This window comes from Centroberyx gerrardi, chromosome 21, assembly GCF_048128805.1.
Source record: "Centroberyx gerrardi isolate f3 chromosome 21, fCenGer3.hap1.cur.20231027, whole genome shotgun sequence".
Taxonomy (NCBI): Eukaryota; Metazoa; Chordata; class Actinopteri; order Beryciformes; family Berycidae; genus Centroberyx; species Centroberyx gerrardi.
The window spans coordinates 6238746-6261309 of record NC_136017.1 but is presented as its reverse complement, the minus strand read 5'-3'; the positions used below and the strand labels follow the sequence as shown (position 1 = coordinate 6261309).

General features: G+C 42.6%; 1 protein-coding gene across 1 annotated transcript in view; it reads left to right on the top strand.

Moving 5' to 3' along the window:
* Window positions 1-22396, top strand: part of LOC139930488 (nck-associated protein 5-like) — a 144684-nt gene extending 122288 nt beyond the window's left edge. Inside the window, exons 15-20 of the mRNA XM_071923699.2 lie at window positions 737-824; window positions 5743-6063; window positions 7717-7829; window positions 8442-8577; window positions 9344-9519; window positions 19654-22396. Of these exons, the coding sequence (XP_071779800.2) occupies window positions 737-824; window positions 5743-6063; window positions 7717-7829; window positions 8442-8577; window positions 9344-9519; window positions 19654-19968 (1149 nt within the window). The 3' untranslated portion in view covers window positions 19969-22396. The remainder of the gene's footprint in view (window positions 1-736; window positions 825-5742; window positions 6064-7716; window positions 7830-8441; window positions 8578-9343; window positions 9520-19653) is intronic.
* The last annotated feature ends 168 nt before the right edge of the window (window positions 22397-22564 follow it).

The following is a 22564-nucleotide window of genomic DNA, read 5'->3' as shown; positions in this document are numbered from 1 at the left end:
GCGCTCTAGACAAGTGGAAGAGTAAAAATCTGACCTCGAGGATTTATTCTTTATTATCTGTCAGTCAAAGGACCAAAACAAGACGGAAAGAGTGAGTGGGTGAGAGAGAGAGAGAGAGAGAGAAAGAGAGAGAGAGAGGGGACAGAGAGCGATAGAGGAAGGAAGTAAAAGAAGGAGAGAATGAGAAAAAGAGAGTCTCACTGCATAATGTAGGAAATTTAATCCAGATGATGCGGAATTTCGATAGCATGGAGCCCCTTATCAGAGGCACTCAATTTGACAAAGGGGCCATTTAATGCTATCCTCCAAGCCTTCCCTCTATCTTCTCCCCACAGAAATACAACAAAAGAGAGATGTTTTATGACCTACATGCTCCTTTTACACCAGCCCAAAGCCATGTTTTTTTAATAACCCAATTTGAGTAAGGCAGGAGAGTGCACCAATTACTTTGCATCTTCCTGAACAAAATTTTAAACGTAAAAAATGCAATGCAAATAAGTTCTGCAAACATATTGCCTCAAAGAAAGTGTTAACAATAGATGCCAGTTGTTGTGCATAACACCCCACTGCAACACACATGTACATTTGGATTCAAAAGTGGTAATTTTCTCACTTTGAATTGCTGCCGCTACAGAAAAATAACTTCACCCTTACCCTTGCCTATATATTATGGTAAATTTTACCTACTTTTGTGTATGTTTTGCTCACTGTAATGTATTGTTCATTCACTTCACAGACCCTTATCTTGACTCAGAAGATCAACCTGCGGGCAGAAAAAGAAGAGGGCCACATCCCAGACACCACCTGTCAAGACCACATGATAGGTAGGCCTATATACTAGTGTTGGTCCTAAAGGGGCATTTCACCCCAAAAAACAAAACAAAAACAAAGCTGATTCATGGTGTGCAAAAACAGTTTTTTTTTGTCATCCAAGTGATGTCATCAGGAGGACACTTATTCCATTTAGTGTTAAATGCAGCTCAATACAATTATGAAAATGAATCCTGATCCCAACTACTTTTGGGACAATATAGTCTTCAAGTTAATAATAACTAATTGCATTGTATTTTGTACAGTGATAGGGGATTTTTAGGAATTCAAATTAAACCAAACATATTAGAAACTTGGAGAATTGATTACATTTACCTTACATTACTTTAACAAACCTGCATTTTGAACTTAAAAAAAAACAACAACTGTGCCAAAACTTCACATTGTGTGTTTCCAGCCACTGAGTTTCATATTTGTAACACTTTGCCTCACATAGCACACACAGTTATTTCAAGCGGCTTACGAAAAGCCGTCACTAACCATCACAAATCAACCGGTGCAACAGAGCATTCACACATTTTACAGTCGTGATTTTCTGATGTGATTGACAACTCAATTCCTTTGGCAACTGATTCTCTTCACTGCCACACTGCTATTACCGTGGGGAAATAGCAAGGGACTGCAAACAGGATGTTGACAATCTAGTCAGGTGATTGATGTGCGACTGGGTGACATTATACAATGCCTGAGCATCTGAGGAAGTGGCGGCCACTGAAGAAATAGATGCACCAAACAGTTTCTGAGACAAGATGATCATTGTTATTATTGAAGTGTGACTAAAGTACATGGTAGTGTGCGATTGCATGTGGGGAACAGGAGGGTGTACCTGCTGCTGGTTGGATATGTAGCGCTACCTGCTTGTCATTGTGGAATATTCTGGAGATTGTCTCAGTCATCCATCTCAAAGGGAGTGATGACTGTTCTCTCTAGTAATACGCCATGGACAGTGTGGACAGTCGACTCAGATTGGGTCGAAAGGTGTCCATTGTTTTTAGATATGAGATATTAGATAACTTGGGGCTGCTATTTTTTGTATCTTTAGTCTTAAGAAAACAAGTTAAGAAACATTGTTATTCATCCAAATAGTTAAGTACTAAAGTATTTTCTTAAGTCTTTTCGTAACTTTCTTCTTATTTTGCTTAAGTTCTCAAATTTGTTCATAAAATGTTTCTTAACTTTAAGATATCATTCCACATTCCACTAACCCTAACCCTCTAAATCATTCATTTTTAAGACAATTAAGTAGGTATTTCAAAATATTACTATTTTTACTTATTGCATCTTACATTTTAAGATTAACATTTGTTTGTTAGTCTTAGCTAGCTGTTAGACTGCAGAGGTTGGTTATTATAGGTCTGCATTAGCTGATACTGTGATGATTAAACTATTTTAATGGAGTCCAACTTCACATAAGCTGATTCTTTACCTCTGTATCATAATGAAATTCTTCTATGCATACCTCATTGCATATTATCCTTACTTTTTCTACTGTAGGAATCTGTTCTGATGAGATATAACTAAACCATTTGTCCACCATCTGTTGGGTGTGGTTGGGTACTGGTGGAAATAATCTCTTCATTGCCAGACATTTGTCTTAAACTTCACTTATTTTCATAGCATGAAGAATAGCCTAGAAGTAATAACGGTCTCACTAATCAAATTATTCCAAGAAATTGTTTTGACATGGGCCGCTTTCCAAGGACTATGAAAATGATGTCACATGGTGCGTCACAGCCACAGAGCCAAAAATAAAATGCTTAATTGTTTCTATTCTGATTAACAGAGTGGCTTTTTATATTCTGCCAGCTAAGCAGATCCGCCCAGTATGAATTAAATATCTCAGCTGTGTGTTGCTCACACAGCTCCACAGTATTGCCCTAATGTCACGTCTTGCTGAAGTGTAGCATTTACAGGCCTAATGCCAGACAAACACATTAATCATATCAATGGCTTAAGTCCAGCCAGCTTATGTGGCAAGCAGCTTTAACAAACTCTGCACGAGTTATGAGTGTGGACTTTGGAGTTTATGAGTTTGTGTTGTCAGTGTGTATTGGTCAAATATTAGAAGAACTAGCCTTGATGCGAAACTATTTTGGCTCTTAAAGGGGCAATAAGTTAAATTTTGACTGGCCCGTAGCACAAGATGACCGTAATATATCTGCAAGGGGTTGACAGGGTTGTTGATCAATACCAATGACTCAAAAGTTACTTTGTCAGGTGCTGAGATTTGTGGCTTTCAAAACTCACTTTTCAGGCGACTTTTCACTCCGTTTTGGAGCAAAAACTCCCCGATCATTGGAGTTTCAATAAGCGACCGCAAGACATTTCAGCTACAGGCTGAAAAGACTCATTCTCAGGCCAAAAAGCAGTATTATTATTACAGCATGTTTCATCGTGATATATTACCTCTTCACTAGATGCTTCTGTTGGATCTCGGCTCTAATTAGCTAGCTTACTCATATATTGTGAAACTGTGACTTTATGTATGTCAATTACAGGCCGCTGTAAACTGTCGATTTTGTTGCAAGTCCAGCTGGTTGCCGATAGAGATTGATAAAACTCGTAGATCATTTAATGCTCCTTTAAGTCAGAGTAAAGTTTCTATTGTTATGCGACCTGAACTTTACAGAGGTTTGATAGCCAAGGGCCCAGATTTAGCTCCCAGATAAGGTTATGGGTGTTAGTGATGACTCTTTTTTTTTTTCTTTTGATCCCCCATCATTGCATAAAGCCAATTTTGGACTGTGGAGGTAACAGCCAAGCAGCTTTCTCCCCTCCAACCCTGGAGGTTGGATATAGAAGTGATAGGGAGCGCATGAAAAACTAGATTATGTCCAGTTGTTGTTGCCTGTGGGTAGAATTACTGTGGACCTTGTTATAGTTTGGTTATAGAAGGCATTTTGAACTGCCAGGCTTGGCATTCAATTATACAGCTTTGTAATCTATGGTTCTCTCTCTCTCCCACTCCCTCGCTCTCTCTCTCTCTCGCTCTCTCTCTCTCTCACACACACACACACAAATGCATACGTGTATTCCTTGGGTGTACATCAACTACACCATGCATTTTGCATGTAGTTTCACCTCAACCACCTGCAGTTAGTCATAGAAGATATCTGTGCAATGTAACAGGCCATCTGTCCAATGAACACGGTGTGTGTGTGTGTGTGTGTGTGTGTGTGTGTGTGTGTACAGCCACTAGGTAACACTGAGGACTCATTTTCACAGGTTCTGTATGTATGGCGTAGGACGGGCAAGTCATAAGAAAACAAAAAGTACATATAAACAACAACATCCAGTCATCCAGGAACTCTTCAACTCTCTGGAAACTAGTGAATAACTTTCTTGAATGCCCCATTTGATAAGTTCTCTCTAATGCCTTGCCATCGTGAGGTGAATGCGGATGTTGCTCCATTGCATTAATCACGCGTCTCAGAAACGGTCTCAGTAAGCAAAGTTTATCCAAAGAGGAAATGGATCAAGAGTTTTAGGCTTAACGCCCAAGTGTGAGTGTTTAGACATTTACTTTAGGAATAAACTGATTCGGAATTTTTGCCCTGCGCAACGTAAACATAACTCTTTGGGATGCAAAGTGTAATTCCTAACATTATTCATCGGAGAAAACTTTGATTTATTGAGGAAAAAGGCTCATGAGGAGAATGTGTTTGTGCTCCTGCATCCCGGCGAGACGAGGAACAGAGCCTGTAGATATCAGCCAATACCTCAAAAAAAAAAAAAAAAAAATAGGAAAAACATGCCTGCCTAGTTCAAGACGTTAAGGTTTTGAAAGAAAGAGCTGACAGCTGGAGAGGATTCATCACCTCCAGGGCCAGCAGTGGAAGACATACTGTAATGTAATAGTACCCACTCTCAACTTACATACAATGCACAGAGCTATAGTGTTAGAGTTCTGCAATGCAGCACCAAGTTTATACCACAGCAAAACAGGAATAACAGCTTGTTTCGTTTTTAAGAATGACTGAACATCATGAGCCCTTTTCACTTCTACAAACTAAATCACAAACAAATTATTTCTTTGTACTGTTTTGCGAAGCGGTAATTAGCATAGCCTATGTAACTGTTGGCCATTATCATTCACAGTTACAAGGAGCTGGACTGCGCTGAATGGCTATCCATCTGTTCCAGCCTGAGTCAATGCTCTGCAAACTGTGTTTTTTAAATGATGTCCATCTGTTGCTACTCGCCGCCGTTTCTCCCGATTACAACTCGGCATGCACTCCGGCGAGTCGAAGGGACGCGTCCTCTGGGTGTAGCGCGGTTGTGTATTTTGTTTCACAAATAGTGGCAGATCATGCTAATGTACTGTATATCATATTAAAACCATGCAGGTGTCTCTACTGTAACGACTAACAATGTTTCAGTCATGGATGTCTGATGTCTAAGTGTTCTTAGCCTTCTGCAATTTCCAAATTGCAGAGGCTGCAATTAATTTCTTAAGAAAGAGGAGCGTCCAAAATGGATTTCTAAAAAAAGGTGTTTTAGAGCTAAAATATTTAATACTAAAACTCAGTAAATCCTGCACACTGACATCTATTTTTTCTTCTAAAACGTTCTGAAAATCAAGCCCTACTATGTGTGAGTGACCCAAAAAAAGACATTCAATCCTCAGTCTTTGCATTGCAAGAAGATGGTACAACCAACTCTGAACTGCTCAGTGGAAGCCTCATAACCACTTTGTATACCTTGTGCACAATATTGTATGAGAGGGAATGAAAACGATGTGTCTTCTGTCTCCCTTCCCACCTGCCTATGTGTTACTGAACCCACTAAAGACGCCCTGTTCACACACAACCCCTTCCGCTGCATGTGAATCCAGGCACTCCTCTCTCTTTTCCGTCGTCGGTTTCCCCTGCTTCTCTCCCGGACGTCACACACCTCTCCCTGTCCCTTTAGGCTCGGGCTGCCAGATGAGAACCCTGGACAGCGGGATCGGCACCTTCCCCCTCCCCGATTCCGTCACCCGGGCCGGCGGTCGCCACATCCCTAAATCCGAGTCCAGTCCCGACGGGGTGACCGGCGGCCCCGCCGAGCTCGACCGGGACCCTCCTCCTTCTCACCCAGACCCCTCACAACCCAATGTGAAAGTGCCTTCCCTCCCTAAAACCCGCCTGCATGCCCCCGCCAGCATGGGTCACTCCCTCTCCGACCCCGCAGTGACCCGGAGCAGCCGCGCCCACGACACCCAGAGCCGCCTGCCCAAACCAGCCACCTCAGGTAAGTTAGGAACGAAAACCTCTTCAAGTCTTCAGCACTCCACTCCTAGTTTCTTTGTTTCCGAGGTAACCCGAAATTCGTCATTTTTAGCTGGCGATGTCTTCCTTTTCTATAAATTGGCCTCCTCCAATCAGGGCTGAAGCAGAAAATACACCGAATTGCATGTCATTAAGAGGGATTATTAAGATGCATGAAGGCAAAGTGCTAAGTGACAAGCCTTGAAAGCTTTGTACAGTTTGATTTACCTTTCAGTAGGTAAATGAAATATTGAATGTTACTTTATGTTAACACATTTTCTTCCAAAGCACTCAAGGAGTGACTCCTAACTGAACCAGATGAGAGGTAGATATAGGGATAATCAGACTTTGATGAAAAGAATAACCTTGTTTGTTCAGCGAAGTCTGAAGCTACTGCATCAACACCGACAATAAGCAAATCTACATTCATTGACACTCGGCCGATCCAAATGACAAAAGGCTCTTTGTCTTCATACTCTAGACACCCATGCACCCCATGCCTGGAGGGTAACTAGCTAATGTAATTAGTAAAGCAGGTCAACATAGTCATAGATCATAAAGCGCCTCCTGCCTCTGCGTTCATTACGGCACACAACAGAATGGTGGTGGGTGGGATGCAATCAGATGGCTGATTGGAGCCGCACTAACACACAGGGATGAGTGATCACACCCTGGGATTTATGCTTACAGGACATTAGCCTGCGTCTATTTTATCTCGGTGCTGCGGTGGCACTGCAGAGGCAGCAATTTGAGTAACAACTGTCGGTGCAAATAGAGAGGGGCTCCTGTTGAGGCTTCCCGGCGGAGCGAGTTGATTAGTACGCATACGTGCGCGGGTTCAAGTCCGAGCTCGCCGTGTACAGCGTACGCATACGCTTCACCTCGCTCTCCTGTCTGTCATCATTATGCGCAATCACAAAACACACAAAGCTTAAGGAGGCGGGGGGTGCTAAATAGGAGCGGCCTCTATTATATTGTTTGCTTCCCAACAGGCGAGAGAAAGGAGGTGGATAGACTTTTATGTTCTTGATGCAGATTATTTAGATGGAGATGGTGCATCGGCCAGAGGCGCCTTTTTATTGTAATACTGCTGAATGTTAAGAGACAATTAAATTGGCGTCTGTCCGAGACTGCAGTAGGCTGAGTGATAATAAGCCAGTGCTTAGTCATTTGGGGGCGACAGCTGAAAGCTGTTATTTCTGAGTTGCCAGGAGTCATGGCTGGGAACAGTCGCAGGCTGGACACCATTAATGTTTGATAGCTTGGATATCATGCAGTTCCATTCACACATGCAGATAAATGGATGCGCACACAATTGGACGGGGATTGGCTGAATGAGCGTGCAAGATGTGCTCATCTTGTGGTTTATGAGTCTGTCTGTCATGGGCAAGATTGTCACTTTAGAAGAATTGAAATGATGTTTTCCTGTCCCCGCGTCTATATGGGGAGGTCATATGGTGAATGCATGCGTGTGTGTAAGTGTGTGTGTGTGTGTGTGTGTGTGTGTGTATGTGCTCCTGTTTCTGTCCAAAAGTGTGTGCATGCATGTACCGACAGTTATGCCTGCGTGTGTGTTTGTGTGTGTTATTTCCCGCACGTCACGTGATTCATTTCCCTTTTGTCTGTTGAATTATAGATGCGATCAGGACAAAGAGGTTGAGTCTTAGCGAGCCGCGCAGCACCAACGCCGCTGCCACAGAGGACAAGGAGAAAGAAACAGAGAGGAGGAAGGACCTTGATGTGCCCAGTGTAAGTCACATACAGGCTCTTCTTCTGCACAGGTCTATGAGAAGTTATTCAGAATTGACAATTGTCAGATCTTAAAAAAAAAACGTAAAATGCCAAGAAAGTTTGGAAAAATAAAAATTCACAGATTTCCACCATTGCCCCTGAGCAAAGCTGTGTGTTCTAGTACAGTTTTACAATTTGAAAATTTTAGGCATTAAGCTGACTCATAACACATGGGTTGTAATTGAGCCAGCCACTTCTCAGTTATGGGACAGTCTCTTTAACTGCACTTTTACCAGCATTGAGTAAAAAAATTCATCATCTAAATAATTAAAGCCTGGAAAAAGTATACATTTTTAAAATAGAAAACATTTTAAATATAAGACAACCTTGTAAAAATTAAAAATGAGGATCTAATTTCCAAAGGGACGCTGTTGTTTACCGACGAGTCGCAAGAAAAAATACAATCCCGCACAAAAAAAGTGTCCCAAGATAGATATATTGTTGTTGTTGTTGTTTAGATTCTTCACAGCTTACCCACCTTTTTATTTACCTCCACTCCACACCTCTGTGTCTTTGTAAATATTTCATGTCTGTGTTCTTACCGGATGCTCCCTCTTTGGCTGTAAACAGGAAAAGGCCTTGAGAGTGTGCATGTACTCGGGCAGCAGCAGCGGCAGCGACACCGAGACTGAACCCGACAGCAGCGGAAGCACACTGGGCTCGCCGCAAAAGACCCTGGTCAACAGGACCAAGAGGAGCAACTCAGGTCAGCATTAAATTTTCACACAGTCGTCGAATGATACATGAACTTCCCTCGACCGTTTCCAGCCTGCTGTAAACACTGACCTGCGAGCTGAACCGCAAATTGTACTGAATAATGTCTTACGCTCTTAAAAATATAGAGAGTTCTGTATTACAAACACATTTTAATCAATACAAAATAATACGCACAAATAAAAAAGTTTCACTAGATACTTCATTGACAAAGCCATCATTCAGTTAAAATTGAGTAATAAGAAATTTAGACCCTGTGACCACTGAACATATTTTTTTAATGTTTTTTTCCTCCTTGGTACTTATCCAAAGTCTCCTTTGAATCTTGGGATAATATAGTTTAAAGTCATGACTACTCTTAAAAGAAAAATCCACCCTGAAACACTTTTTTTTCCTGATAACACTGTTATCAGAAACACATATTGGTGATGTTTCTTGCATTTGGTAAGATATTTGATGAGTTTGATAGCAGAAAATGTTTCAGCGATCTAAAACGATAAACAGTAAACTTCAGGTTTTGGTGTCAGTCCCTCAGAATCAAAGAGCGAGGGCTTCTTTCTAGAGCCGCCATTTTGTACCGAAGTTCAACAATCACACAGGGAGAAATCCATCGTAGAAGAGGCAGAGAGACCGATTTCTATACCACCAGTACCCTCGATATCCCATAATGCAATGCAGCCCTTGAAGCTTTTTCTTTGCATGGATTTTGTGGTTCTTGTAGTGTATAAAAACATTAAAACAAACTCTTCCCCCCACAGTCGAGCAGAATGAGGAGACGCTGAAGAGGAGCAGTGTGGAGACGTCCTTGTCCATCATGGACTACTACCAACACGACATGTTCTCACATCTGGAGAAGGACAGCAGGAGGATCTCCCAGTACAACCTGTTGCACAAAGAGTCATCCATAGACGGCAAAGCAGGGGACAGACTCAGCGTGAGTACTGGACGACTCGTAGCGGTTTTCTTCAGTGGTTCTCAACGTGGGGTCCGGGGACCACCAGGGGTCCTTGAGGGCATTCCAGGGGGTCCCCAGCAAATTGATGAATTGTTAAACTTCATTATTTCATTTACAAGAACAATTAGAGAATGTAGAAGACTGACTATTTGGATCATAGTTTCTCTGTTATCTCTCTACCTACAATACAGATAGTCATGGAATTCTGGACCAAATCATATCCAACAATAAAAATATTCTCAGATTTGGGTCCCAGAGACAAAATCTCATCAAATGGGGGTCTGTGGCTCTAATGTGGACTAAATTAGGGATCCTTGATATGAAAAAGGTTGAGAACCACTGGTTTTATTGATCAAAGATGCATGATTCCCGTAAAGCACTTCATTGGTTTGCGATACCAACTCCCATGGAAACAAGGGAGCTAGTTAGTGATCTTTCTTGCTCTTTCCTTATATATTTTCGACTACTTTGAAGAAACTTTTTTCACACAGCACACATGCATTGTTAACCGTTGCAAAAAAGCCATAACACCCAGGAGGGCGCTCTTTACTGTTATTATGGGGACAATGGTGATGCAATAAGTAATATTTGACACTTGGACTAACTCTCATTGATCGTTTTGCCTCAATATGCCGTATGCAGGGGATAATGTGGTCTGTTCTGTGTTGATTGCTCAAGAATAAATCGATTTCATTATTTCATGGAGTACATTGGAGCTCCAGGCAGTTTAAAGTGATAGAAAGCCAGGCAGCTCCCAGGTGCAGATGTGAGCAACTTTGTGCCATTTGGAGTGTGTGTGTGTGTGTGTGAGGTGGTGGTGGTGGTGAAGAAGGGAGAAAAACAGCATCTCTCCTCAGTGAATCCTCTCCCAGGATATAGACACACACACTGTCACAGGTTTCGCATAATTTGACTCCCAAGTTGAATAAACCAAATTCCTTCTTCTCCTGTATGTCATAGACTTCGGCAAGGAGACTCTTCAGATGGTCAAAACGTCACAGAACTGTTGAGCTGCAATGTCGGGTTTACCTTTCACCGTTTCCTAAAGGCACGAACAAAGTCGCTAAACCTCAATGCTTTTTTTTTTTTTTTCGAATCCCAAAGTGGAGGTTTTCTTTTCACGCCCTTCGGGAATTGCTCACAAATTTTCATAAAAGGAAAGCTGCCTAATTGCTTTCGATCGGCTCACCCTCCTGTGTCAGGGGGTATTTGCCTACCAGTATTTAACTCCGCTGAATGACAAATGAGGATCAGAGACCATGAAATGGCCTCCAGCCCGGCCCGGCTCTGTGGAATAGTCTCCGAGACAGCCAAACTCTCCTCTCTTGCTCCGCTGCCGCCCCGACACCCACCCTGACACAAAAATCCATATTCTGAAAAAAAGATCTGACTCAACACAAGTTCAAAAAAGCATTGTGTGTGTGAGTGGAAAAAAAATAAATAAATACGTGAATAAATTTCGTTCTTGACCTATGGCAGCATCTTGGAGCTTTCCGTGCTACACCAGGAGCAGATCTAGATTATTTACCAGGCATTTACACCCATAAATTAGAATAATTACATAGCATTTTAAAGTGTTTGGAATATGCTTACAGCTCCAACTTTTATTTGCACTCTAATATATTGTATTTTAATGTGTTTTAGTTGTGTTAGATTGGATCCACTGTAGCAAGGGCAGCCTCTTTCTGAGCCAGATTGCAGGCGCAAGAGCTGCTTTCGCTTTACCATTATTTTTCATTATCAAAGAGAAAATGACAAATGTGGCTGAGATGCATTTTGGCAGCAGGGTGGTGTAGCGAGCAGGGAGACAATCCTTCAAAGGGAGGGCTGAGATTCGAGTCCCCATGTTGGGGAAGTAACCATCCTGCTGGAGTGTCCTTGAGCAAGACACCGAATCCCTCTAAGCTTCAAGGGCGTCGCTCCGCAGCTGAGTCCGCGCTCTGACCTCCCGCTGGAGGGGAGCGGGCGAAAAGAGAATTTCAATCAAGTGTTGTATTATTATGTGTGGCAGAGTCTCCGTTTTACAAAGCAAAGTTCAGCGCTTGCAGCTGAATTGGAAGTGAGAGTCGCGTGAAAAGCGTGGATTTGGATTTTCATCCGAGTCCCGGCGGAGAAGGCAGCGCATCGAGCGGGGAGACGCTGTGCAACCAACCTGCAAGCACAACTCCATTAGCTGACATGCAAGACACAAAACACAGCAAATGAAGCCCTGTTTGCCTCGTCCTCAAACCTGCCTGTCATTTAATTGGATGCGGTACATCTCCCAGGGTAGCGGGGGTAGCCTAGCGATTACAAGGACTACGCCGAAACTGAAAGGTCACGGGTTCAATCCCCATAAAATAGCCGTGTGTCCTGTCCTGTCAACGTGTTCTTCAGCAAGATGCTCAACCCTTGAACTGAGTCACTTTACATCTGAGTGTCAGCTAAAATATCCAAACATGTGAACATGTAACAGCATTCTATTGACAACTAGAAGGGCACTCGGAGAGCGCAGACCTCCGCCAAGGTTCGTGCTATTATTGCTTGTTCGTGATCCGGATCCGCTCCAAAATTTAATGGGTTCTTCCTTGGCCCATGCTACACCCTTCCACGAAGTTTCATGAAAATCGGGCCAGTAGTTTTCCGTAATCCTGCTAACAGACAAACAAACAAACAAACGGCGGAGGTAATAAAACAATTCAACGCAATGCATATGAAGGCTGCTGTTCCCGGTGTTAGAAATAGGCATTATCCTTGTCTGCCAAGCCACAGCCGATATTAATTTGACAGGAACCTTATTCCTAGGCTGTGAACCAGCCGTAATGATGAACGACCACTGTTGAACCCATTTACCCCACATTATTCTTTTGAAAAAGACAATCTGTCCGCGCGGCAGCCACCTCCTCACCCCTGACAGTACGTGTCCGAACTTATGCGACCGCTTCCCTTTGTCGGCGCGAGCGAGCTTTGATTGGGAGACGTTGTCATCGCCGGCAGTTTGGGAAGTTTGGTGGCTGGTAGTGGGCTCGTGTCAGTGCCTGGTGATTTAAGTGCCTTTAATAACCTTTCACAAACACTCAGGAGAGTGATGTAAAGCTCAGCGGCTCCCATCAGAGCCCTCATGGCCCAGGCTGGCCTCCCATTCATCATCCTGACAGCACCTGACAGCCCCGCCAACGGCACCCCCGTCCCCCACCCCCCTTTCTCCTTCTACTTCTATCCTCTCCTTTCTCACAGAGTCTCTCTTTCTCCCACTTGTCTTTCTTTCGGCTTCTCTCAGTCTCTCTCTTCGTCTTTTCTCCTCCGTCGACTCCTCTCTCTTTCGCTCCGAACACATTGCTTTCCTCCGTCCTCACATTCCATCTTATTCCCCTCGCATTCACTTCCAGTGGCCTCGCATTTTTTCTCTCTTCCCTTCGCACTCAGTCTTTATTTCTTTCCTTCCTTTCCCTCCATCCTCTGCACGAGGGGGAGAAAGTGATTGCTCCAGACCTTTCTGACAGGGGGAAAACAACATTAGAAGTTGGCGTAGGATTCAAGATGTGTGAAGGTAGAGAGGTTCCTGGGGTTTGTGTGGCCACGGCCCAAAAACTACTGTACGTCATATCAGCATGCACAGCATCTCCCCGAGCTTGGAATAGCTTGTTACCTCGGGCGATGATGACATGGCTGGGGAAAGGGAATATTTCTGTTGACATGTAATTTGAAATAGGGCCACTGGATAACCAAAACCATATCAGTGTAAAAGTAAATATCAACAGCAGGAATACCCAGCTCCCCGCGAGTTTTCCGTCAAACTGATATAACAGCTAAACTCGAGGAAGCGTCCGGCATGTACAGGAGTCAGAGAATATGTACCCAGAAATAGAACGGTCCAAACTCCCATCGCACATCCTCACACTGGCCTGGGAGTCGACACGCATCGCTGAGACAATAAACAGCTTTTCATCTGCACGGTTTTTCCACCATGATTATGGATCAGTCTCGGTCTGCGCATTAGTCAACGCGATATCCCGGACACTCCTGGTCCTGGTTTTTCATGAAACCTGGCTGAACTCTCCGGTTGTCTTGCCGTTGAGATTCGGTACAAGTTTATGGCGAAATTCAACCGACAGCGGCGAAGTGACAGCGCTCCAATTATTTTCTATCCTCCTAGCTTGATAAGAAGCAAACTAGCTAACGTTAGCTGTCCGGCCTGCAACAGACACAAGACGAGGCAGCTTGCTATCTTCATACTGGGAATTCACCAGTCATACCACACATTGTAATACACACAGGCTTGCACACTCACTGGAATTTAACATCAGTTGTGTTAACCATTCAACTTCCCAGTATGATAGTGGGTTACATGGTGTTTTCTGGAAAAGGAAAAACCACTACTACCAGTCAAAAGTTTGGACACACCTGATTGAATGTTCTATGTTTTTCATTCTCTTAAAGCCATTTTGATCTAAAGGCTTCTGCTTAAATGCTTGAAATTAGTTTCTTAGACAAATATAAATAGTGAAGTTGATCCTATGTATGAATTTCTTCCCAAAGCCTTTGCCTTTCCATCAAGGCAAAGGGCGGCTACTTTAAAGAATCTAAAATATAAGATAGTTTTGATTTGTTTAACACTTTTTTGGTCACTGCATGATTCCATTTGTGTTATTTCATAGTTCTGATGTCTTGAAATGAAAAATAGTAAAAATAAAGAAAAATGCATGTGTCCAAACTTTTGACTGGTAGCGTACAAACATGTTTCACCGATCTGTACGACTCGTCCATCAGGATATACTGGAAAGAAATAGATAACAGCAGGGTAAAAGGAAAAGAAAATGTCTCATTCAAATCACAATAAAAGACCCCTTCAGTATGGTTTTGAGAGCGGGTCGACTGAGTTTAGACTTCCCATTACCGACATGTGATGCAGAACCAATTGTCGATTTGGCCGTTCATGTTTCCAAGTGGGAAGCTCCTGGCGAGATGACTGCCTGCGGTCTCGGTTTCGTGTGCAGCCGCCGTTGCGCCATCATTTCGGCTGCACCCGCGGGCGGTACGGGGGGCCCGCGCGGGGGGACGTTCGATCTGCCGGTAATTGTGTTCCTCCAAAATCAAATCCAATCAGAGATAAGACAGCCATTCCCTTTCTTTCCTCTCCGTTCCTACCAAAAAGAGATATATAGAGGGTGCTGGTGGAGAGACCCGGGACCTGATGACTGTTCTTCACTGTCACAGCGCTCTGCTAATCACTGATCCCAATCACGTCATGCAGCCTCCGCACTTCTGGAGGCCACGCTATGATTTTTACTGCTGACACTAACCAGACATACACTACCAATCAAAAGTATGGACACACCACATTTTTCTTTGTTTTTTCTATTTTCCACATTTTAGAATAACAGTAAAGACATCAAAACTATGAAATAACACAAATGGAATTATGCAGTGACCAAAAAAGTGCTAAACAAATCAAAACTATCTTATATTTTAGATTCTTTAAAGTGGCCACACTTTGCCTTGATGGAAAGGCAAAGGCTTTTGAAAGAAATTCATACATAGGCATCAACTTCACTATTTATATTTGTCTAAGAAACTAATTTAAAGCATTTAAGCATAAGCCTTTAGATCAAAATGGCTTTAAGAGAATGAAAAACATAGCACATTCAATCAGGTGTGTCCAAACTTTTGACTGGTAGTAAAATATACTGCTGTGGTGAATGCACTGTATGTAATGCAAGCAATTTCTATTTAAGTTGAGGTATTTGTCTGATATGCTGAGATTGACTTACATTAGTTGCAAGTGGCACAATTTGAGAGTTTGCATATCACCTTCCTCTCAAGCAGCCAATAGTTTTAGAGAAGTGCAAGTAGCAGCACAGCAAGAGAATGCTAATATTAAAAGGAGAAATCTACCCTAAAACATTTCAACACTGCTAAAAACAGCGATTGGCAATGTACCTTTGCATGATAACCGGGACAACTGGCCAAACGTAGATGAAGTGACGTCACACTGAGACATTTCCAGTGGAGCTTTGATAGCAGCTTGATAGCAGAAAGTTTTTCAGTTATCTAAAACATCAATGGTAAATGTCGGGTTTTGGTGTCAGGCGGGGGTTAAATTGGGATTTGTGATGTCGTGGAGCAGCTGTGTGGCAGCAGCAATGGTGGGGCTGAATATTATATTTTATAAGTAATATACTGTATATCAAGTTTTTAAAGACCCTAGACCCTAAACCTTATTCTGAGTAAATACAGTACAAATATTATAAGTCACAATTGGTTTATCTTATCAAGTTTGAATATACAGTTGTAACTATCTTTGCACTGAAAGAAGCAAAGATAGGAAATCCCTTCTGAGCTCTTAAATGTGGCGTTTTTAGTAAAATAATGCTGCCATTCAGTATCCTCTTTTTTACTTTCTATCAGCAGTCATTTCCATTTCTCTCTGTTCTGCGTTGGCTTCTGTCCTCTCTATCCCCGGTGTGAGTGTCTTTTCATCTGGCGGCTGTGTTGCATGAAATATTGAAGAGCAGGTAACCAACAAAGTCATGGAAACACCACATTTTACGGTTATTTCAGAATGCATTTATTTGAGGGTTCTGTGCAAAGTACTCCATCAAAGTGGAAAAGAAATTTATGCGAACATATAAAATTCAAATATCAGGTAATTTTAATTTGCATAAGTGTTCATCCCCTTTGCCTCGTTTGGGCTCAACTGCCGCACCTGTGACTCAGATGTCATCCTCAGATTGTATTTTGGTGTTTTGAACATTTTCCTTTCAAACGTGTTTTCGTTCTGTCTTTCTTGCTAACAAAGCTGAGATCAGCTCGCATCGCTACATCTTAATGGGACTCGATGGGATTTTAGCGTGTTGGGCGACTTTTCATCAGGCGGCTTTTGAGTTCAAACCTTGAAGGTTCAAAGAGAATTTAAATCATCCAAAACCAGAATTTGACTTTTATATTTTGACACAAACTTCCATAATTTCCTTCTCACTTTGATTGAGTACTTTGCATAGAACTCAGACTAAAAAAGTCCCAAATAAATGTATTTTGAAATGTAGCACAATAAATGGGGTGTTTCCTTTAGATTGTCGGTTACCTGGTAATTGTACCTAGAACTGTCAATATGAGTCCGCCGCCAACTAAGAAGAGATTTACCCAAACCAAAGTAAGATTTGTAACAAATTCTGCCACCGTCGCCCGGCACACAGCAAATGAGCTCCGGTGGATGCAGGTCTACCGAATAATGAGCGGTGCTGCCAGGGGACAAGCCAGCTATCAAATCTAGCTCTAATGCTGTTTAGTGGTGATGTTAACTGACATCAAGGCTGTCTACTGTGTCCAATGTTTTGCTTGAAAAACAAATGAGGCTGGCAAGATGATATGTGGGTCTGTTATTAAGGCTCAATAATGAAAACTTAATTGCTCTACCTTTCCCTCACAGTCTTGCTACGTAGAGCCTAATATTTCACTTCTTTTCATCTTTGTGCTGACAACTGATTCCTGTCATACTTCAAAGTGAGGTAGGCTGCATGTGCGCGGGCCGCATCGCTAAGGCAGGGATGCCAGTTGCCGCAATAGACCACAATGCAACGCGGCCACAAGACATGTCGCATTTTGAGTCATCACTGGAGAAACTCTTGCTCTTACTATGCCAGTGGTTCTCAGTCCTGGTCCTCGGGGCCCAGAGTCCTGCTGGCTTTCACTCCAGTCAACTAATCAGGGGCTGACTCACACCCGGAGCACCAGGTGAATGCAATTAACTAACTGGTAGAAAACCAACAGGGCAGTTAGGCCCCGGGACCAAGACTGAGAACCGCCGTACTGTTTCATTTGCTGTGGCTGTGGCTGTCTCCATCTACATGTGTAACCCACAGCTGAACGCAACAGGTTCACACACGTTCTCTGGGGGTTGTCGAAAGGCATTCTGGGAAACATAGGGAACCACTAAGTGAAGTAGAAGAAGACAAGGCAGGTTGAGGGAATAATAGTAAAATAGTAAATTACCACATCGCAAATAACTCCTGGAATGCACTGAACATCATAAATTGATGATATATAACAGTGTTTCCCTTTAATAAATATGAATTATAATGCTAATACTGCAGCTACTACTACAACTACTACTACTTCTCTGTGGTGCCCACTGACACTGCCAACATGCCCTTGAGCAAGGCACTAAGCCCCTGCCAACACCAGTGGTGCTGACACAGCATGTTGCCAAGACCAGCTAAGACCTTCTTTTAGATGGTAACATGCACAGAGGTCTGTGTATCTCAGAGATCATGATAAAAAAAAAAAAAGATTTCCCATTATTGTGTAGGTATGTGAACTTATCGCATTCTTATCTTACAAACGAGGAACTGGATATGTTTTTTTTTTGTAACAGTAGTAGATAAGGAAGCTAAATGCAATGATAAATGTGAAATAAGAAGCTTGATTTCACTGAGATATTATGGATAATTTACTTGGATTACATGAAATTGGTGCAAGGAACTTTATAAAGCAATCAACACAAGGACCTTGTGTGTGGTATGATTGTATGATTGATGAGTAATGCCTCCTCGTGAATCTCCTCATGAATATAATGAGATATTATGTATAAGATACTCTAACAGATGTAAGATTCACTGTTTTAAGAAACTCGGCAGTTAACTTGCGAGTTCAAAGAAGGCCTGCAGGTTTAGTGTGGAAGTTTTTGTTCTTTTTTTTCCCCCTTTCAGCACTCAAATTTCTATTACCGATGCAGCGGTGTTTGTGTGTTGGTGCCTCAGACTGTTGTGCGGAGTGATTCTGGGCTCAGGTCCGAGGGGAGATACACCTCGCAGCGAAATGCTAAACGGTCTGGCGTTGCGGCGTCCCCAGAGGTTGCCTGGACCCTCTGGCTAAACCTCTGTGTACTTACCCCAGCAAAAATATGTAGATAGCCGCTCGGCTTCCAGACTAGATTTGCTGAAGGAAAATTCAGTTACCCAGAGAATTTTGTTTACTGCCTCCGAGGAAGAGTTTTGATGCTGAGCGCTACAGTAACTGGCTTCCTAAATGCCCCTTGAGGCGTTCAAAAGGAATCTTGTAGCATACTCAAATAGTTGGCCAATCACAAATAACAACTCACTAATGCTTTCAGCTAGGATTTTGTGTTTGTTTTTTTTTTGTATTTGGCTCATAGTTCATTACTACTGTGGTTTAGAAAATCCAAGAATGCGAGCATAAAATACTGAGGTAGCAGCCACTTAGTGCAGGTTTGTATGCACATTTGTTGTTGATTCATATCACTGCCGAGTTGCCCAGAAGCGAATGCCCTTGAAAGGCCAACCGGCTCGGATGCAATGATACAATCTGAATCTAATGAAGAGACCCAGAGTAATATCACTTCTCAATCCCAATACCTTTTGAACTGTCAGGACTCCACACAGTCATCCTGACACCTCGGTAAAGGCTGTAGTGCGTTCAGGATGAAACCGTTTCTGCTAATTGAAACAGAGAGTTGTGAAGATAGCAGCTCGTGTTGCATTTTTTATTTCTTAGACATGCCTTTTCCCCGGAGTAACATCCCTGACTATGCTAATCCATAAAGCAGACTGTCTTCAAAGGCTGTAGAAGAGAAACAATACATGGTGTCAAAACAGCTAATACAACACTGAGAGTGGGTGAGCCCAGACTCCCAGAGATGCATGTCAGCCCACTCTCCAGACCCTACTTTCGGTCCTTGAGCGTGATAATAATCTCAATATGGATCACTGTCATGCTCTAAAGCGGCATTAGACTAATTGCTTTGCAGCATAACATTGCAAAAGAGATTAGTTATATGGCACAATGTCAGACTCACTTTTTCTGTCCGCGCTGCATTCTGTTTCTGTCAACGTGATGAAAGAATCTGAGACTCATCAAAACCTTTCAACCTGGATTTGAAAGAAACAGAAGAAACTACTGACAGTATATCTTACATCTTCACCTTAAACCAAGCCAGATACAGCAAACCAGATACAGCAAACCGCACATCTTTGCCATGAATCAAGTCCAGCTAACTTGCTGAATGAATTACCAAGCTACAGTACCTCACTGAACTATAATATGTGGATTAGATGAATAAGATCAAACATGTTCTTTTTACTCTGTATTGATCTATCTTCCTTGTTCTCTGTGCAGAAAGAGATTCCCCTGGAGAAGACGCCAGTCGGCGGGAACCAGCCGGGCTCTCTGGATTTCTCCCTGGAGTCCCTGAACAAGCTGAACCACAGCGGCTCCAGCAGCGGCAGCCTGTACCCCGACGCGGGGTCGGGGGGCCGCGGGGGCGACCGCCACGCCGACGCGGGGACGAGCGGGGAGGACTGCCCCAAGGCGGACGAGCCCTCCTCCTCCAGCTTCTCCGGCAAGCCGGGGGCGGATCCCGTGGGCTCACTCAGCGACTCGCTGTACGACAGCTTCTCCTCCTGCACCAGCCAGGGCTCCAACGACGTGTAGGGACGCCGCGGCGCAGGGCTGTAAGCGCTCCAGTCTCGGGTCCGGGGCTCCAGACCACGCTTCTTGGACTCGTCCCGTCCCGTCCCTGATTTTGACTCGGACTTGTCTCGGTCTCAGCCACTTTTGGATGTTGGATGTCGACTTTTTCCTGCCTATTCAGAAATTTTCAAAGATTTGTGTTTTGTTCTCCGCCTGATCCACCTTTGGTTATTTAAAGACCTAACCCTAACCCTTATTTTCTAACCCTAACCCTAACCCCAGCACTACAAACAGTTATTAGACCTGTTTTTAAACCTAAATTCAAACTTCTATGCATTGATTAGTCCTTATGTTGAGGCAGATCTACATCTCCGTTGATCCTTAAGAAACTCCTTAAGCATTATTTTTGCATTTTGAAAGAAAAGTTCCCGTTTTTTTCCCTATTTTGGTCTTGAATTGGACTCGACTTGCTCTGTCCTCGGTCTTGACTTCATCTCGACTCCCTTTGGACCTGGTCTTGACTTAAACTTGGAACTTGGAACTGACTTAGACTCGACTAAGGTGGTCTTGACTACAGCCCTGTGCCCCCCCCCCCCCCCCCCCCCTCCCCCCTCTACAAACAACACAAAGCACTTAATGGAGCTGGACAGATGAGGATGAAACCTGAACTGAAACGCCAAACCAGGACTTTCCTACCTGGACTCTGGGTGTGGCGGACTGGACAGCAATACGCAACAATGCCGTCTCCTTGCATTTTTGTAGTTATTATCTTTATCTCCATCCTGGGGAACTTCTTATCATTGCACTGTAACAAATACTGTACAAAGTTTGTAAGGAGTGTAAAGTGAACGTTTATTAAAGCGGTGATACACAGGGCAGCTTCTTTGGGCAACGCTGATGGGCAACATTGGCATACAGTTGCCTCAGGATTGTTGCGTTGATTGCATAGAAGCGTCCTGTTGCCAGGAAATTTTCAAATAGATTTTTACCCCGAGGTCTCGTTTTGTTTCTTGCTGCTAAGTACATTGCCCATCTAAGTTGCCCAGAAAATCGCCTTGTGGCATCACTACCCATAGACACGAGAAGAATAATAACAAATTATTCGTAACTGGTTGATCTCTTTGTCTACTTCTTTTTTGAAGCAATATCCTTAAAACCAGAAAACATATTGAACATGAGATCAGGTGTTAAATTCTCCGTCGTGTCCATTACTTCATCTTAAAGTAATTTTAAAGCTAAAAACCTTCTGCCGATCTTGTCTTTGTGTGATATCTTTAGCGCCGTTACGCAGCTGAAAATGGCAAAAACGAAACAGATAGAAAGACGAGAAAACTGTGGAAAACATTCTTATTGAACTTCTCAGACACATTTATCACTATTCAGCTAACAGAACTCATTTTAGCAGCAAATTCTTTAATGATGTCAACTGAAACTAACATTGTGTTTCCTCGTCGTGAGAATAATGTCACTCCATGATGTTTCGGTGTCTGAATGGTACGTAGGTACAGTAAATGACCAACCTTCTGGCTTGAACACCACCTGGCAGCCGGTGCCACTGGTGGTAGCTCAGGGAACATACTGGACTAATATAGATTGTAAGAATTAAAAAATAAAGTTACAGCCAACAGAAAATTGTTGACAAATGCAAATAACAGCAGGTAATCTTTGCTTTTCATAGTTCCTAATGCAAAAACTCCCGGATCCAAACGGTCTAGTTAGCGCCTCATGTAGCATAGCATACCTGAACTGTCCAAACCTCAGTTTTCCTTTCATAGTTGTATATTATGTTGTATATAAAAAGTGCTATAAGTTAATATCAGAATGGGCATTGCTGATTGATATATGCAAATGAGAAAAAAAAAAAAAAAAAAAGCAAAAACAAATGTAAAGTGTTTGCCAATCATTCAACCGAGGTTTTAAGTCTACTGTTTGAAAATGGCATGTGTCTTTGCTTATGGAATTCTTTAGGGGGTTCTTATTAAAATAAAAAGTCTTTATTTTGATCGATAAGAGCTAATACTAAAATATTTTATCACTTTATTTTAAAGACATATTTGAACTTTAGGTAAGGTTATGCCAAATTTCTATCTGTAATTTGACCAGCTGGTGCTAATCAACAGAGCCGACTGTGTGTGTGTTTCAATTTTTTCTATGAAACTGTTAATATGTATGAAGAGAGTCTGAAGAAGACTTGTGTATTTTTCTAGGTGTCGAGTATTTATACCCACATTTTGTACTGTCGGACTGTAGTGTAATTGTCATGCTTCACCTCTTTCCTTAAATGTCCCTGGTTCCTTTGTAAAGAGAAATGGTTACCAGCAGTGTTACTTTGGTAATTATTATTATTATTATTATTATTATTATTATTATTGTGTGCAATTTTGGCTGTTACACTAGACTTTAATGCTATATTTTATGTAACAATTTCCTAAATAAATACAAGAAACTATTTCCTATTTCAAACTGAGCTGCACCGACTTGTGTCATTATTATTATGTGTTTATGTGTGTATTTGTGTGTGTGTATGTGTGTGTGAGAGAGGGAGGGAGGGTGTGTATGCGTGTATACACTCATGCATGTACAGTACACTCAGCCATGCGTCAGTCAGCCGGTGATT